This window comes from Strigops habroptila, chromosome 5, assembly GCF_004027225.2.
Source record: "Strigops habroptila isolate Jane chromosome 5, bStrHab1.2.pri, whole genome shotgun sequence".
Taxonomy (NCBI): Eukaryota; Metazoa; Chordata; class Aves; order Psittaciformes; family Psittacidae; genus Strigops; species Strigops habroptila.
Genome location: NC_044281.2, coordinates 54,448,877 through 54,468,027, shown reverse-complemented (window position 1 = coordinate 54,468,027; position 19,151 = coordinate 54,448,877). Strand labels below are relative to the sequence as shown.

General features: G+C 43.7%; 1 protein-coding gene across 6 annotated transcripts in view; it reads right to left on the bottom strand.

Moving 5' to 3' along the window:
• The window catches only part of SEMA5B (semaphorin 5B), a 277,489-nt gene that overhangs the window by 30,127 nt on the left and 228,211 nt on the right, over positions 1 to 19,151 (bottom strand). For 4 of the 6 annotated variants that reach the window (XM_030487800.1, XM_030487796.1, XM_030487797.1 and 1 more), the window contains exons 14-21: positions 16,249 to 16,366; positions 10,228 to 10,409; positions 6,798 to 6,941; positions 5,148 to 5,295; positions 3,443 to 3,668; positions 2,582 to 2,800; positions 2,031 to 2,087; positions 579 to 749 (exon numbers count right to left, since the gene is read on the bottom strand). In XM_030487800.1, the coding sequence (XP_030343660.1) occupies positions 579 to 749; positions 2,031 to 2,087; positions 2,582 to 2,800; positions 3,443 to 3,668; positions 5,148 to 5,295; positions 6,798 to 6,941; positions 10,228 to 10,409; positions 16,249 to 16,366 (1,265 nt within the window). The remainder of the gene's footprint in view (positions 1 to 578; positions 750 to 2,030; positions 2,088 to 2,581; positions 2,801 to 3,442; positions 3,669 to 5,147; positions 5,296 to 6,797; positions 6,942 to 10,227; positions 10,410 to 16,248; positions 16,367 to 19,151) is intronic. The other 2 variants (XM_030487801.1, XM_030487799.1) reach the window with 2 other exon arrangements.

The window sequence follows — 19,151 nt, the reverse complement described above, 5'->3', positions numbered from 1 at the left end:
AACATTGCATGAGGATCTCCAAGTTTTGAGGTGGCCTCCCAGGGATACCTCAAGCAGCTGTAACAAATTATAGCACTTAAAAGTTTTGCTGATGTTCCTAAGGGTAGGAGTCAGCCTGCACTGGATCAGAAATATACAAAGGTGGTTCAAAACCAGCACAGATGTAAACCCTGTCCTCTGAGATCTAGCACATGCTTACCTGCCTGTCTGTGTAAGAAAAAGGAAAGATTGTTTCTTCAGCAACTGTACAGATTGAAGACTCCTTTTTTTTGTCTTGTAAGCTTCCACATTGAAAAACCAAGCTCCTGCTTTTCCAATTACTTTAAATGGATCAGCCGCTAACAAAATCTTGCCTGTCTGGCATCAGAATGCCAGGGAATGGGTTAGTGAACAAGTAAAGAAAAAGGTGATGCATTGCAGTTTAACACAAGGATGTCTCCTTTTTCCCAGCTCAGTAGACATTTACTTAATGGACAGAAAAGCTTCTAACTGGTGGTGTTTCTGCTTTACTTTTTAAACATTTCGCAGTTGTGCCACCACCACCCAAGCCAGCTGGAGCAGGGACAAGAACTGGCTACCTTCACATGGGTGCGTGTTGCAAAGAGCCTCCTCGGTATGCAGACCAATGCAGATATCCTCTCCAGCAGATGGAGCTGGATTGGTGCAAGTCCGCGTGCGTTGGTAGTGTCCTCCTCCACAGGTGGCTGAGCAGTGAGACCAAGGAGTCCAGCAAGACCATGAGCCTTTCACTGAAGGACAATGAAAACCAAGGAGAAAGAGGTAGATGCTGTTGATTACTTCTCTCACGGTGACAAAGCTGCAGAGCCCCAGTATCCCACCTTCCATATGCAGCCTGCCCAGACTAGCTATCAGTTTCTTGCACTCCAGGACATTTTGGCCTGACAACAAGAACTTTGTATTGAGAGGGGATACAAATGTGCTGCAATCTGAGGATGCAAAATGAAGTCTGTTCACAAAAAGACTCTGCATCACACAGTGCCAAAATAGAAACTATTCTTTAGGGTAGTCACTGAGATAATCTGCTCTATTCTGTTCTACACCCTTTTATAAAACACCATTGTTATCATTATATTGTCTCTTGATGCTTCATCTACAGCAACAGCAGATTTACTTGGGAAAAAAAGTGCTGTACAACCTAAGTGGAGCTTGTATGGCACTTTTCTGTGGGGGCCCTGAGTCCTCAAGTTCCAACCTTCAGGAAACAGAAACTCAGAGGCTTTATTTATTGCCCCTGCTCAGATCGGGTTGAACTAGATGACCTTTAAAGGTACCTTCCAACCCAAACCATTTCATGATTCTATGATCTCAGCACAACCCCATAACAGGTTAATAATAAAACTAGAGAGGGATTTGAGATGCCTGATTCCCACTCTGCTCCTTGTCAGGCTACTCGACTGCCTAATTGGCAGGTCCACATGCCATTAATTCAGAAGATAATAACCTGATGACTTGGTGCAAGATAAACCCAATATTTGTGTATACACATTGAGTGAGGCAGGGAAGGAGGGAGACACAGAGAAATAGTAATCATGCACTCAGAACAGATTGTAAAACATCATAGTGTCCAAGGGGAGAAAACAGCACAGAAAGGCACAGACATTAGTGAAAAGCCACTGAGAGCTTCCAGAATAGTACTAATAGCTGCCTTTATAGTGCTACAGTTATTTTCTTTTTATAGGCCATAGAGTGCAATATTTGACACTCTTACTATGCTCCTGCCGCACATTCTGGTAGTATCTGCATTGGAATTTTATCATTGTATTGAATTTTAGAATAATAATAATACTATTATAATATAGCATTTTCAAGTGTAGGCCACAAACTATATTGTCAGAGGTAGATAATTGCTAGAACTGCAAAGAGGCAAGGTAATTCATGTAAGATCACTTAAATTTGGTTTAGATAGCTATTACAAAGCAAGGAGAAGGGTAAGTGAGAGAGAACACATTAGTCAATGGTCTATTATTACTATTCTGGACCAGGAGTGCAACATAAACATGAGGACAAACTTGAAAACCAGGAAACCAGGCAAGAATACTCCCTGCTGGCCGTGCAGGAAATGGTAACTGATGTCAAGAGTAGATGCCCATCGCAAGAACAATACGTAAGCAGGAGAGGGGGAAGAAACAAGTGTTCACAAGAAGAACCACCACATCAAGCATCTGTACACAGTATTAAGCCACATTTATTAAGTCTGTCTCCTCATCAAGGAGCAAATGCACTGTGATGCCCCTCACTGGATGGAGCATCAAACCTTCTTGAAGGAAAACATTGCTAGACAAGCCACAATACTATTTCCTCTAGAGGTTGTGGCTGTGTTACCCTCTGAGCTGAGGTGAAACATCAATCAGCACTAAAGATCACATACATGGGTCATTACAGTAGCTTTAAAAAATTAAGGAAAAAACCCCCAAATTAAAAAAAAAAAAAAAAAAAAAAAGGCAGCTTGGAAATACCAGTTTGTTGTTTGGGTTTCTTTTTTTTTTTTTCTTTTGTGGCTCTACCATTAAGATGGTGAAGAACACCTCTGAATTTCATGCAGGAAGATGATCATGGTTACCTGGGCAGGGATGCGGATTGCAGTCTTGGTACTCCATCGCCGACCCCACACATGGCAAGCCACCATTTTTAGGTTCAGGGTTTGTGCATGTTCTCTTCCTGATCCTAAATCCCAGCTCACAGTCCCTGGAACAGGAAGACCAGGCCCCCCAAAAGGACCAGCCCCCATTGATAATCCGTGCAGAGGTCTTACCAGTCTTGAGGAGGTCATCGACAAGAGCTTCAAGGAAAACAAACAAGACACCATGAGATCACAAACTGATCAGTTGTTGGGCTTTTAAAAAGGGTTTCAGCTCATGAATAAAATCAGGATTTATGTGCCCTGGGGAAGAATTTCTGCTGAAAGCCCTTAGGGGAAGTTTTGTTCCACGGGGTTACAGCTAAGCTAGACACAAAACCAAATCTGTACACACACAGAGTCTACTGATAACCCTGATAAATGACCTTTCTGGGCAGCAAACTGTGGCAGTCAAAGCTGTGTCCTCAGGACACTGCCTTGCATCACAGCAGTACTGAAGGGAATAATCCCAGAGGCAATGCACAAGGGGACCTCCAAAGAGACGCACTGTACTACAAAATGTCTCTTCTCTTCTTCTCTGTACCCTCATTACTTGCCTGTTGTCTTTGGTGCAGCCTGGCAGTAGCAAAACCAAACCTATACACTGCCACAGACACAGAGGTTACAATGGTATTGATCTCTAAGCCACAGGGCTCTTTCTTCATCCCTGCCATTCTGCAGTAACACTAGTTGCGCATGTTGGGATTTATGTAGGCACAATCAGGTTCTTATTGTTTTAAGAGGACCCCCATTCCACCACCATCTCGGCTTGCTCTACAGTGCCCCAGAGCTGGCAAGACGTACAGTCAGTATCACACACTGCTGAGCCATCATTGGGGCAGAATCGACTCTCAGTTTTCTTCCTCCCAAATTGCAGCTCGTGGGGATCAGACAGCTGGGCACGACACGTGTAGCGGAAGCGCTGCTCCTGGCGGGCACCACTCTGGGTGATGTTGACAGGCATCCAAGGGGTCCAGGGTGTGTTCCTGCGCACCTCTGGGCAGCTCTCTGGGTTGCATGTCTTATATTCCTGCCAAGAAGGAAAACCATTCTCTCTTATTAAATAGCAGCAGCCTAACTGACATAGATTTATGTATGCTCCAGAAAATAAGGGGATACCCTCTGGATCTACAACAACCTCCATCCACCTTATCTGACCTCGCAGACACAAGCCAGCACTGGGCACAGCACACAGGCTGGATGTGGTTCTGGGCAACCTGACCTAGATGAAGATGTTCCTGCTCATTGAAGAGCGGGTGGACTACATTACCTTTGAAGGTCTCTTCCAACCCGTACTATTCTATGATTCTATGAGTATGGATGTAGTGGTGGTGACCTCTTATAGCTTCAGGTGATCCTTGAGAGTGAACTATGTCTGCTATTTTTATCTCTCCCTCAGATTTGTGTCTCTTTGCTGACTCACTGTCCTGTGGGGCTTTGAAAGCTTGGTACACTACAGGCAGGAGGATAATTCAGGCAATAGATAATAATAACAGCAAACAAGTTTTATGCTATGATCCTGAGATGCTGCTCTGAGGTCAGTGTAGAGAAGCCCTATGAGGACAAAATGTCAGTAAGGTTTATTTCTTTAAAAGTTTATTGTTTTATTTTCAAGATGGGTTTAGATTATCTTTTTTTACAGCTAGCTTTGTTTAGTTGGCTTTTTGAAGTGTCTAGGAGGGCTATGAACCATATGCCATCCTTGGTGCAGAGCATCCCTTGAGCATGGACAACATTCTGGCTAGAAGGGGATAGGGTGATTTGGGGGTCTTCACTATTCTTGCCACTAGTGGGAAGAATTCCAATGACAAACATTACATTCTTGTTTAAAAACAAATAAATAAACAAGTCTTTTCTGGCAGAGGGAAATAAATGTAATGCTTCAGGACTTTATGATTCTAGAGTAAATGCCAAACAGCTTGTGAACAGATGGGAGGTTCCAGATCAAATCTGCTTACACTGAAAGAAAACTCTCCACAAAACTAATCAGAACAGCTGCATGAAACAGCTGCCAGAATAGGAAAGGGAAAATAAAGAGAGAAAATGGGCAGCCATTACCTCACTGATGGGTGAATTAGGTGTTTGACCTGTTGTTTACTCAAGTATGACAGTGAGACTTATTTCTGCTGTGTGTAAGGCCTCCTTGACTCAATAGGATCATCCTTAGAAGTAGGACAGAAGGAAGAAAATGTACAGTGCTTTCCAGTAAAGGACTTGATATCTAGCCTACAGAGACCTAAGGAAGTTCTCTGTCCCTACCTATCTATCCATTCCTGCACACACACACACATACAGACACACACTCCCACACCAACTTCACTGAGTTGGTGAATCTGCCACCTCTCTGCTTCCTAGTTGATTTCAGCATCCTTTTCAGCAAAAGCTGAGGATAGCATTTTCTTCTAGCTTGAGAAATGAAATCGAGACGGGGAGAGGAGTCAAATATCAAGTTCGTAGATGCTAGATGTCAATAGGTGCCCCTTATGCAATGTCAATAAACAATACATACCACAGCACAGCCCGGACATGTATTTCCATTTTCACAAGACCTCTGCCTCGAATGAATCCCTCCACCACAATTCACACTACATTTAGTCCAAGGGCCCCATGAAGACCAAAAAATTGGCAATGGACATGGACTGTTCTCATTACAGAATCTGAAAGAAGAAAGAGCATTGCTCAAAAAAATATCCAGGTCAGCACATCCGAGGGACAAAATGGTGATGGACCAAGACTGCGCACTGCATTTGGATGCAACTCATGCATGCACAGAAAGCCAGGAGAAGGCTGACACAGCAATCAGATTAGCAATATTTCTGTTCACAGCAGAGAACTGTACCCTTTGTACAGAACAGGGAGTGGTTAACCAGGCTAAAATCAGTGAGACAGTTGGAGTAAATTGTCCAGATTGGGTTTTTGAAAGTGCTCTAATCTCAAAACTTTTATGCACTGAATTCACAAAAGAGCTCATAAGCTGAAGCCCACGTGTCAGAGAGAGTAGATGGTAAATATTTTCAATGGGATTACTAGTGGAAGGTCAAATCAACAGTGATTTGTCAGCAATGGCAGGTGCTAAACATTGACAATCTTCTCTTCACACGATCTGGCCCCTACTGTTGCCTGGACCCTAAGAAACCAGTGTTTGCAGCTGGAGCTGAATTAGATACTATCTGCATCTAAATGCTGGCCTTAAATTAATGCTATTTCATGTTACCTTTTCAAAGGGTAACTTTAATTTTGTTCAGTTTTTTAATCATTGTTCTCAAATTGAATCACACAGGACTGCAATTGACTCAGATGTAGTCTTTGAAACCCAAAAAAGGACCATTGTGAATGGCCACGAATCAAACCAAACATTAAAATGTCCTGAATCAAGGCAGTTAAATGAATTGCCCTTTGTATTCTGAGAAATGCAGAGAGATCTATCTTAAGTGACCACTCAATGGACAAGCAACAGCCAACTGCCAAGCAGAGGTGGCCTTTAATGAAATGTCAAACCTGGAAACCAAATTGGGGTGCCTTGAAAGCTGTGTTTAATGTGGGGCTGGGCTTGAAGAAGTGTAATAGTGCAGATGGCTCTAAGGTTCAAAAAGTATTGTCTTTTAGTGATTTTGCATGAAATTGCTGAGTTTAAAGGGGGTGGGGGGGAAAGATGTTTTTCTGATGTCAAGCCCTGCAGTCCTGAGTCTGTAAGTTAAGCTATATTTTGTCTTGAACTTCTTTTGGAGCATCAGCATAATTATTATGGTGCCTGGAATCGTACAATTGGCAATGAAAACTGCACATATTCAACTGCCTCCTCAGGGATGGATCAGAACAGTGTAACTATATCTATAAACTCTACACTGCTAACAGCAGACACAGCTTCTCCTTTCGTTGAGGAGGTCAGTCCTTTAAGTGGGGGACAGGAATACTTGTGAAAGTCTGAAAAGTCCTCCCTGAGAGTGGAGGCAGCTCTGAAGCCTCTGACGTTCATAGGCTCATCGAAAGAGAGTGGCCATGCATGTGAGCAACCTCATCCTTCCCAGGCTCTGGAATTCCTTCCGCTTTGTGCATTCAGCCGAACAGCCTTAATCTGCATTCACACAGGAGCCATCACTTCCAGCTGCCAACATTATAACCACAGAAGTGAACGCATGGTGTTGTGGACATCTCTTACCTTTCTTCCCTGCTCTGTCCAACGCAGACCCTGCCGCCGTACCGCGGAGCAGGGTTGCTGCAGGATCGCTGGCGGACCTGGAAGCCTATCCCACAGGAGGTGCTGCATGGAGCCCAGGAAGACCAGGGTGTCCAAGCTCCATTTCTAACAAAGGGGGCAAGAGAGAACAGAGCATGGGGGTGACCTAACGGTCTGCCCACATTATGCTGTGCTTAACAACAAAACAGATAAGGCATTGATGGGGGAACCACTGGAGAAGAGATTATTCATTTCAACCAGACCAGTCAGTGGAGATTCAGAAAAGAGAATTTCAAAAGTGCTCAGCATTGGCCTAGCTTTCCTCCTATTCAAATCTCTAATAGTTGGAAAGGAAGAGAATGAAGCCAGTGCTGAATGATTCTGAAAACGCCTCATAGCATTTGCTGACCAACAGTGTGGCTGCTATAACCCTCCCTGACTATTCCCCCATCTTATCTCCCATGTCTCATAACCTCACTTTTCTGAGACAATGGTTCATCCCAAAGTTGAGCCAATGGCTCATCTCAGGAGTTGTATCTCCTGAACTCTTCTGCACAAAGAGTGCAGGTTTTGAGGCTCACAAATGCCAGTTGTGCCAAAGGATATAAAAAAACAATCCTCTGCTACTTCAGTAGGTACTGATGCTTTAAATCTCTTAGAATCATAGAATCGACGAGGTTGGAAAAGACCTTTACGGTCATCAAGTCCGGCCATTATCCCAGGACTGGCAAGACCACCACTAAAACATGCCACTGAGGGCCTCATCTACACGGTTTGTGAACACTTCCAGCCTCACCTACACGGTTTTTGAACTCTTACAGCAATACTACTGCCAGCTCCCATGATTTTATCACAAACCTCATATTTGGTATTTTCCTAAAGCCTTCGGCATTGAATCCTATTAAGTGGAAATCTCAAATTTCATTAAAAATAACAATAATTGCTTCTAGCTTTCATGGCCACCTGCAGACGTCACTGTAGTGTGACCTTAAATCTGTAGAAACCAGAGGCAATTAAGAGCTCAGAGGCAGGATCAAGTTTCATGGTTTAACGAGTGATCACATCTCTGCCGAGCAGTGCTAAGTTAGCCTGAAGCAAATGTGATGTAAAGCCCCTTAGTTCACACCTCAGCAGAGATGTTGGCAAATGCTCTGTGCCTTGCTCCTGCGACAGGCTGAGCACATGCAGGCAGCTGGCTCCTGCGACGCTGCTGCCATGCAGTGACTCAACCGTGTGTTTACACAGAACCCAGCATTTCCGTCTTTAAAATCGTGCATTTATTAAAGCTCACCTTCCTTTGACTTGGCAGCACTACTGAACGTTGGAGCATGAGAGAAGAAACTGTATCTCATCTCTTCTGTGCTGCAGGTTTCATTTCATATGGAGCCAGTGGCAATGCTCCGTCTTACACAACTGCCTAATCTTCACACTTCACTGCCTTAAGCCAAAAAATCTCATTTGTTTTGTTGTTTAATAAAGAAAAACCTTTCTAAAAAGTCTAGTCAAAAAAACAACTCAGGTGCTCTCTGGTTCTTGAAAGCTAAGCTTGAAAACAGATGTTAATTTTCAAAGCATTTACTGAACTAAATTAATAACACTGCTGGCAAGAAATATTTTCTGGCATAGCACCGATCAGGGCAGAGGATGAAAGTTAAAACCCACACTGCCCTTCACACTTTTTGTATTTGTTATCAACTCTTGCCTTTTCTTGGCAGGTTTATTTCAGAACCCTCTTATATGTTTCTCCCCTCCTCCTCTTGTTCTTGCATCCTTCTCCCTCCTTCCCTTCCCCTCTCCTGCCTCAAACAAGGCCAAAGCACAAAAAAACCCCTTACAGAAAAATCCTATTATTCCATCTTATTCTGCCGTGTTTTAACTCACCTACTGCCTCCTTACTCTTTAACCCAAAAGAATGTTTATATGTAAAATCATTTAAAAAACAAAATCAAATGGAAGGTCGCTGTTATTCCAGAAAAAAAAAAGGGGGGGGGGGGAGGGAAGTAATTTCTACTTAAAACTCCTCAAAAAAAATCCAACCATTCTCAAAATCTATTTGTTTTTCAAGATTTTTAACAGAAATAAAGATACCTTCCATTTTCAGATCTCCTGCATGCTAATAGAATTTATCTTTAAATATCCTGCTCCTTTGCAAAAAGAAATCGCAATGCCATATGAAGTCAATTAAAGGAAATTTGAGGACTGAGGCGGATGTAGGATGACCAGATGTCCCTATTTTTCAAACCATGCTGTTTTCCTACGTCTTAAGCCTGAATAACCTATTTTTCATCCCCTTCTTAGAAGCCTGCATCTTTTGCCATCAGAGCAGTGATGAGAACCCCACCCTGCTGGCACGCTTTCCATTTGCCACTGACATAAAAAGTCTGCCTAGCGAAGGCTTCGCTCAGCCCATGGTGGCAGCACAGATGCAGGAATGACTGCATGCCTTTTGGTAGCACAGCCCACAACTGGAAGGAGAGATACCAATTAAAACATGAATATTGCCGAATTTCTGGTCCCAAGACCAGCACTGATCTCCAGGGATAAGTCAAGAGACAGCTGTCCTTAATGGAATTAATGTTTATGGAGAAGATAAAGTAGATAAAAACTATATTGACCCAATATTTACCAAAATACTGGCTGGCACCACACTGGTGAAGTAGTGCTTACGCTATTGCATCGTCTTTCCTTGAGTCATGACATGATGTAGTCCGAGGGTGGTGGGGTAATATGGACACAAACACTGTGGCTATGTTTGGGCACCTGACTGGAGGACATTTAGCTCCCATACTGCTCAATCTCAAGCTTCAAGCTTCCCTGGAAAGGCAGCACTTCAACACAAGCTGAGCTACATGCGTTGTTTGAGTTCTGTCCCCGGCAGGCATGCCTCCTAAGCACTGCTCACTGCCAGATGATGATTTGTTGCTTTCACCTAGCCAGCGTGCTGCAGACAGTTCACAGACTCACATAACAAGGCAAACAAGCCCTGCTCGGAGCTAGGCTAGGCCCTGTCTTTACAAGCATTGCTCTGAAGGAGCTCTGCTCGCTTTTGGCAATGCAATCTCAGAATCGAAACTCCAAACAGTTGTGAGCTGCTTAGATTTTTTTTCTTTAGCTTACTGCTGTTCAGATGGCTAAGAATTACCTCTGCCTCACCTCCTCGTGATGGGTCACTACTCACTATATGGTTGAGGGAAACCAAGGCACAGTGTAGGGAAGGTTAAAGTGTACACTAATTTGGGGTGCTCATCTTCTCAGAGCCCTTCATTTGTCACTGACTTCAAGCTGGACCTCATATACGTCAGTTTGGCTGGGATGCAATAACATGGGCACAGAAACACAAGAAGGAGCTAAGCTGTGGACAGGCACAACAGCTCTTGTTCCCTTCCTAAAAATCAAAAAGATGCTGAGGTACCTTGAGCAATTTGCCACCTCAATCCTGGCCCCTTCACAGCTGCGACCTCCACAGCGTGGACGAGGGCTGTCACATGAACGTGACCTACACATACAGGAGCCTGTGCTGTCCCCATCCGAATGCTCACACAGTTGCCATGGGGACCAAGGCCCCAATCTTCCATTTGTTGTCAGGTTTTTCACCTAATTTTAAAAGAAGAAAGGTCATTAGTAGCAAGTTTACATTTCTGGAGACAGCCCCACAATAGAAAAGCCAAACAAAGCTGCCAGGGAGATTAGGATGCAGCTTAGATGGGAGCTGTCTGTGCTTGTGAGCAGGATTCAAAACAGCGGGTTGCTTTCAGGCAGTGCCACATCAATATTTACCCTCCAAATTCCACCCCGCATACCTAACATGTGCTCACAGGCACCCAAGCCAGCCCTGCCAGCACCACACCAGGAGCAAGCATCTATTTGCCATGCCACAAAACCACTACACTCCCTCGATGCACACTGCACAGCTTCAGCTTTTCAAGCAACACAACAGCCGGTGCTGATCGTCCCCACTCCATTATGCTCCTGCCTCTGCAGTGCTTGGGACTACTCCTGCAGAATATTTTCTGAGTTAGTGTTCGCATAACCATAGTGACCAGCTCAGACTGGGGGCCTCGCTGAGTTTGGCCCTGTCCAAACACACAGTAAGAACCAGGTCCCTTTCTAATCTGTAGCCTAAATGGCTAAGATGGGTGAAGGATAGAAAGTGAAGGAGATGGTGGTGACTAGAATTAATGCTGAGGATCACACAGTGGGCTTAAGAGCAAGAATTCATCTCAAGGCAATTTGCAGACCGACCACACTGCTATCTGTTTCCTCTGCCCTTTGCTTCATGTCTATACAGCCCTGAACAGGCTGGGACTTGAGCTTCCCATGCACTGTAATGAAGAAGTACAAAATACAGTAGTCCTGCAGAAAAAAAGCATGAGAAAGAGAAATATTTCAGTCCAGGACTGGTGAAGACCTTCCAGGAGATAAGGTGTCAGAGCTTGATCCACTGTGCCTTGTTTTAACCAGTGCTGCTAGGTGAGCCCTAAGCTGAGGACCGAGGGAGAAAACTTGCCACCTAAGTTGACTTGAGAAGATGAGTGCTGCCTGCTCCTCCCAGGAATGCTCCCAGGCCACCGCTGCCTTATTGTGCCTACTCCACCACTACTGCAAAATCCAACAACTCCAGGATCATGTCTGGAACATACCTGAACAGGTGTTCATACCCTGAACACCCTTGCTCTGGCTTCCCAAAGTGCAGGGCCTCACAGGCAAGATGGCATGGATGGTGGATTCCATCCATGTAGCTCATCCCCACTGGTGTCACCCATTGGGTGCTGGGATGCTCAGCAGCTTTGGTAAAAACACTGGCAAAGGCAAGACTGGACTTAGCCTCGGTGCCGCATGCAACGAAGGGTGATGAAAGGAAGAGGCTGTGACCCTGGGTGAACAACCACTGACAAACCCCACTGTGCCATGCTTCACTGAGCACTGCAGTCAGCAGGATCAGTCCTCTGGACTGCCCCAGGGGGGAAATAGTTTCTCCTGCTTTACAGACAGGGAAACCAAGGCATGGAGAGGCTGCAAGCCTGTTCCAGAGCCATGCAGGGAGCCAACCACAGCCACAGGAGTAGTGCTTTCTGACACTTGTCCTCTGAAACATGCTGCTCTGTGCTTATTCTTCAAGTCTGGCTCTACGTTAAACACTCACAATGAACCTCTGGTGGGCTGTCATCTTCCCCTCTCACCCACCTACTGCAGCATCAAAAATGTGCAGCAGTGGCATGGAAGTCATTTAGATTGGTTACTGCACTCATCAGACTGCAGTCAGGGGGTTTCAAGCATCTGGTGTAAACTTTTATTTGCAATAGATTATCATGTCATTGTAAAAATTTGCTCTGGGCTGCAGGTTACCAGGCAAGATGCCCAGACAAGAGAACACTGAGTTTTGTTGTTGTTGTTGAATTTGTTGTTTTAAACATGCATGCAGTCAAAAATCAATACAGTTGGGTTGCTAAAAGTCAGGAGGGGATCAAAAGAACTATACTTTGAGATACTTAATACTAGATTTTTATCTCCTTTTTCCTCCTGCCTTACAAAAGTCATAATCCAAGTATTGGATCATTTCTATTTATTTTTTGAGCCAGAAAGCCTTGCTGATTCCAGCAGGGAGTTCTGTTCCGAAATCAATGGTATGATATGGCCCATGGCTTCAATTAAAAAAAAAAAAAGCTGACAAATAATTATTGGCTCATAAGTGATACTGGGAAGCAACCCAAAAGTTAAACAAATAAGCAGCCATAACCAAAATGCTGAGATTTATAAACACGTCATGTTGTGAGCGTGGGAAGTTTTTATACTTAAGAAATTACATATGGATTATTATTCCATCTTTAAACTCATAAAAATAGCTTCAAAAGAGCAAACTTCGGAAGTGGGATAAAACCCCGTACGCATTGATCTTTCTCAGGAATATCTTTACGAGGCAAATCCTTTGTAGCCAGCACAGTGCCCATCAGACAAGAGGACATCTTTAAAAACACATGTGATCAAATGCCCTTATCTTACCTGACAATATTACAAATTCCAAAGTTCTTGTATTTTACAAACTGTCATACTCCCACCAAAGGCATCACTTTTTCATTTCTTCCTTACACCATCTAAAGGCTTAAGTGTAGGATCTAAAAATTCAGACTGACCATTCCTAACCCCCACTACCAGGATATTTTCAGTGTTTATTCTCATATTACAGATAAGACTAGAAGCATTCCTTGTTCTTTTTATTCATCTATGCTTCCTCTGAAGATTCAGATGTCAACTGCTTATAACTTTGCCAAGCTTTAATTATTTCAGCTGGAAGTTTCCATGTTGGCTGTTTAATAGAAGCTGAAAATTCTTGCAAAGTTTCTGTCAAAATATTTCAACCATTTTTAAAATCAAATCTAGGGATAAAGAACGTCCATAACTAGCAACCTTTTCCATGAAGCGAACTAGTTTTCAGAGCAAGGAACTGAACTTTATGTCCTTGTAACACCTTTTTGCAATGCCCATGAAAAGCCATTCAAATCTGTGTAGATTCTATCATTGGGAGGTGGAGAGGAAAATACTTAGTTTTCAGAGACTCATAGATTTTGATCCTAGCACACCTTCTCTGTGGATTGGGCATGCTTCACTGTGGGCCAGAGCTGGATTATCCTGGGCACTGCAGCTCTGAGTAGCTGAGCCCACATAAATCGAGAGCAGGGTACAAGTCTGTTAGGCACCCACAAAAAGGAGCGGAGAGTCTGGCAATGATTAGCAAAAAAATGGGGTAACATAAAGCAGATGCCAGATGACTGAGACAGGGGTTTGCTGGACAGACAGAGTGGGACTCGGATGAAAACCTGTGAGGAAGAACATCATTTGGCTCAGGATAAGAATGACTGCACATTTCATTGGGAATATTCAATTCCTGACTTGCCAACCACCATCAACAGTGACCCCATGAGCTTGGCTAATGGAGTTTGTTGGCCAAATCTGAAGTTCCTTTCCTGCTGGTGGCTCATGTTGGCACCAGTAAGATGCTACAAAGTAGGATGTGGGGGTTTTCAGTTTTTCTAAGACCAAAAAGCACCTCACTCCTTTCTCCCAAGCCTAAGAAGAAACAGCATACAATCATGTATTCAGGACTGCCTGATATGACACATCACATATAGGGAAAAGAAGAGCAGCATGTGCAATTTGTGTCCTATCATTTCTTAATGTTGAAATGTTTGACACTGCAACTTTAGCAATGAACCTTTGGGAGGTCCTGGGTGTTACCTGGTAATAACATAGATTAACACAGTACCCAAGGTACTATGTTAACACTATATGATTAACCCTCTATCTAAGGTCCTTGAATATTAAGGCTGGAAAGTGGGAATCTGTGGTACGATGCAGTGCTGTGCAAGGATGTTCAGGCTAGCTCTGAACGAGCATGTTTTCACAAGAGCAGCAGTCAAGTTGTATTAGTGTTGTGGTTGACTCCCACAAATGCCTGGCCCCTGTAGGGTATAATTCAGTAATATGCCAGTTCTGCCTTTAAAAGTTGCCGCATGACAGTCTCTCAGCTGTGTCAGGACATCTGTTTGTGGGCTAGGCTGCAGAAGACTCACTGACATTATCTGGGTTAGGAAAAGTTTATCTGGGAGGGGTGCCTTTAAACTACACCATGTCACACTTGTCTGTGATCTCACACACAGCTGCACCAGCACAGCTGAGTGCCTGGTGCTCGGCCTAGGAAAGTGGGGTGAGAAAAACCAGGACTTCCTAAGACAGTAATTCACCCAATTAAACTTCCAGAAAGGTCTTTTTCAGAAGAGAAATTTGGCATTGGGTTACTGCATTCCCCTACCTTTTCAGTGGTCATTTGCACATGCTAGACTCTTGCCTCTGTTGACCACAACCTTTATGCTGCACTGAACACAAAGAAATACTTGGATATTGCTGATGTAGGTGCTTAAATGAGCTATCCCGCTCCATGCCAGTGGTGGATTCATTCCAGTGAGGGACAGAGGATAAAGAAAAAGAAAGCACTTGAATGTGGATTTTAAAGAGCTTGGCAGCATGTCAGCTCGAAGAGCATAAGGCTGGTGTATGCATCAGAATGAAAGCACCTACCAGGAAAATAATCTACAATGGAAATGTGAAAACAAATGTAAAACTAGCACCCAAGAACAGCCAAAGTTCCTGAATATTCTGCGCTGGATTTTTATGACCTTGAAACGATGATCTGGAGTAGCCTGTTCCCTAGCGCGCACCACAGCAGACATGTTCAAACTAGAGGATTAACACTTCACACACCTATCAACAGACAGAGGCATTAAGCAGGACGAGATAACAGCATGGGCAATCAAGAAGCACTGCATCCCAGTTCAACGCAGGAGGGTTATAAACACACAAGCCTCTGAATCCAGCAGTGAAAACCTTAAGCCTGCCAAGCTGAGGATGGATTGAAGTAATGACTAATATTTCCTAGGAAAATATCTGAGAAGTAAGGAATATAAGAGGAATAAACATCCCGGAACCTCCAGACAGAAATAGCATACTGAAGATATAACCTATCCAGTCTTCTCTCTCTATCTACCAGACTTAGCAGTATTAACATGCTAATTGATGTTAGATAACAACAATGGACATTAATGAGAATTTCCTTGTACTCCCTCCACCCCCCATTTATTTAACAAGACTGGTTTTCCTCCCCAGCCACGTTGCAGGTACCATTCAAACAGCAGGAATTAAATATGGCCAGACAGTTTCTGGGGATCACAGCCAGTAACTGGATGTTGTCATCAGAGAAGAGTAGGTGGGTTGGAGGGGAACTGGAGAGCCAACTCAAACTGATTCAAGCAGAGACACTTTTCTCCTTTTTTTTTTTTTTTTTTTTAACTGCTGCCTCTTATGGAGATCAGGACAAGGAAAGAAGAGAATCTCCTTGCAACATCACATAGATTTGGTCTTTGGTGTGCAAAAGCGAGGTTAGAACCCAACTCATACTCCCTCTCTTGGCTACACTCCCCCCTTCCCCTGTGTTCTCTAGTACATACTGTTATCTTTTTGTTCCCTCTGCAAACCATCTATGCCTGCCCTATTTCTCTGCTGCTGTCTAGACGCCTCTTCCTGCTAGTGCAATGCTTCTTCACCAGTGTTGTCCCCTGAGGCCAGCTCAGGGAAATTAACTGAATGCAGCCCAGGGAGGCTTTAGTTAGCTATTCTGATTTTCCTGACCTGCAGGGAAGCCAAGGAAATGGTGCAGACAGTGGAGCAGCCTTGAGAAAACTCAGGTTTCACCTGGGGCTTACATGGTTCTCAGTAGTACCTAACAGCATGATGCAATCTTCTTCACTCAAGGTGTGGTGGGCATGAGGAGCACTGAATGCTTGCTTTGGATCCCTCTTTTAGAGCAAACACATTCTCCCTTCTACACATACACACACACTCACACCAGTGTATATAAAATATTTCCACTCCTTCCACTTACTGGGCACTCAGTAATATTTTGAGTCCACAGGCTCATGTTGGAGCTGTCCTCAATGGTGGTGCATCGCTTCTGCTTGTTATCCCAGCCACAATAGGGGTCTCTGGCTCCTAGGCATTCCCTGCATGTGCAAAGAGAAAAGATTAAAGCTCTTTAAGACTGTCTAGCTCTAAAGACATGTATTCAAGTATAGTGCTTGTATATGTCAGCTGTCAACTGCACCAAGGCTCAGCAGAAGAAACAATTTCTTCTAAGCAGAGGTTTACCTGCTTGGAAGGGGAGAAGAGCTGAATAGAAGGGTGATAGGATACAAAGCAAATATCACTCATAGAAGCTGTAGATTAAAAATCAGTTCACTCCTCTCCAAGGCCTAGGGAAAGAAAATGACTTTACAAATTTCAGTCAAAGAACACTTGTCACTGAGATATCTTTGTGCCACCATGTAATCACTCAGCAGGCCAAATCTCACACAAAGCAACCTCTGTGAGTATGTTTTCTGACACTGTGTCCATCCAAAGGGGTTAGACAAGCAGAATTAGCCAATGGACCAGTAATAAAGGCTTTCTATTAGTCCTGGCCTTTGCTGGAACAATGGTTTCATTTATAATCCTGACATCAAGATGTCAGTTTGGAAAAGTCACAGCAGAACATTATTTCTAAGCTTTTGGCTGCTTTGAACACTACCGTATTCATTTTCCTCCTGAATCCGTATTTACAGGCTAAGTGTGTGTTCCCAACATGTGAGCTGCTAAAGAAAAATAACCAGGGTTATTACTGCCGCTAAACAGAGAAGGTCAGTCACAGAGTTAGTCTGTACCAATAAAATTCAGCTGTATTGGTAGTTCCCATAAGTTGCTTTCAAATTGTTAATTTTCATTAAAAGCAGTAACAGTACAAGCCACATCATGCATGTATTAGTGAAAGATGAAAAAGAGAGGACTAAACCTAAAAATATTTGCAACACTATTTTTTATTCCAATGATCTATTCTCTTCTATCACACAAAATGCTGACAGGATCTTTCCAGAAGTCCCAAATTATTCGAAAACTGTCTATTAGACAGCAGCAAGGGACCAAGGGGAAAAACGCAGTTCAAGAAGCTAAACAGAAGAGTGATAAAAGTTATTTTAAGAGTAAGCATCAGTATGATAAATAAAACATCAAAAAAAAGAAGTAAAATGCAATGAGATGTGAGCTGTTCCCTCCCAGAAATCTCTGAAATCCTATTAGCCTGTAATCAGCTGCAAATGAAAAGGCAAGTCCCTTAAGCACAGCTGAAAATACTCTATCATCTGTACTGACTCCAGAGCGATTTGTCCCAAAGAAAACCCTAAATTGTTTTGCTGTCTCATACCCATTGCTTTACATATATATAGACACACACACGTAAATATAATATATTTATATTATTAGTTTCCAGTTTGCTCCTACATGGCAGCTCCTACATTTCCTCTACCAAAGATCTCACACACAGAGTTGTAAGGAACATAACTTTCTCTTTCATGCTTTAGGAAATGACTGTATCACATTTTTCCTTCAGCTGATTTAGCACACACAACGAAAAGGCAAAAATGATTTTGTCCTAGCCCCAGGCAACAAAACATCAAATATTTGCCTAGAAAAGACGTGGGATCCTCAGTCCAAGCACACAGAAGGGACACATACTGCTTTGCTCTTTATTCTGGCTAAGGACCCCCGTCCTGCTGTTTGGCAACCCACACTACCCTCACCCATGACATGGGGCTGCAGCCGCATCCAGAGCTGCCGTTGCCATCCAACAGCCCCTTAATGAGGGCAGCACCCAGTTAACTGTGAAGCAGGTCATCTACCCACCCTCTTGGTTGCTCGGCACTTCAGTAGGAAACTGGGCAGTTTCTAGAGAGAATAGAATCATAGAATCGTTTAGGTTGGAAAAGACCGTTAAGATCATTGAGTCCAACTGTTAACTTAGCACTGCCAATATAAGAGAAGCAACAGGGGGTGGGGAAGAAAAAGAAAAAGCCCCTGCTTTTAGTTAGAGCGCCTTTTGGTCAGGCTTTCAGACCATGACACCACGTACACACTATTGTTTCCAACTGCATGAAGCCATTTTGCTGGGCACCCAGTGAGCTGAGAGAGGTCATTGTAATTCATAACAGAGAAGGCTGTTGTGAGCATCACCCTATTATGATACACATTTTCTCTGAATTTAATTTATAGGAAAACATGTGCTGCATAAATTCAGGAAATAATCTCCATATGTTCTGTGCTGCAGCCCTCAGCCACTCTGCAGGCTGCAATATATCCTAGTTAGGCACTGACCACTTTGCTGGCACTATCATAATGTATGTCATGTAGCTAATGCACTGCTCTTGGCTGAGAGCGGCAAGCTACAGATCCCTAACGGTCCACTCAATGAATCACAGCCTGAGGTCTCTCTTGCTGCCACCACTGACCCCCAGCTGATGGGCCATCAGTAACCGAGTTGCAGAGCTGCCAGAAGGCCATGATGCTGAGCCCCAGGAAAAGCCCAGTACAGCCCTTGCTGGTGGGAAGCTATGGCCATCCTGTGCTGTGCCATCCCTGTGAGCTGCACCCTGGGTGTAATGAATTCCTACCCAGGCCGGGTTCTGCTGCATTGTCAAAACACGCACTCTGTAATTTAACAATCACCAAAGCCCAGGACTTCTCCCCATCTGACGGCAGGCCCTCCAAACCATTTGAAATCTAAAAACAAAATAGATATGCTGTCTGCCTCCCTTAGGAGCCCACTCATCTGCCTCAACTCTGGTAAGAAACCTATTATAACAGTTGACAGCAATACACTTAAGGGTGAGGAGGAATGTATTTACTTACACAAAATTTGTTCCATTTTTTTTCCTTTTGTAAGCAGGAAAAGCATTAAAATGTGCATTACCGCAAGAGAAC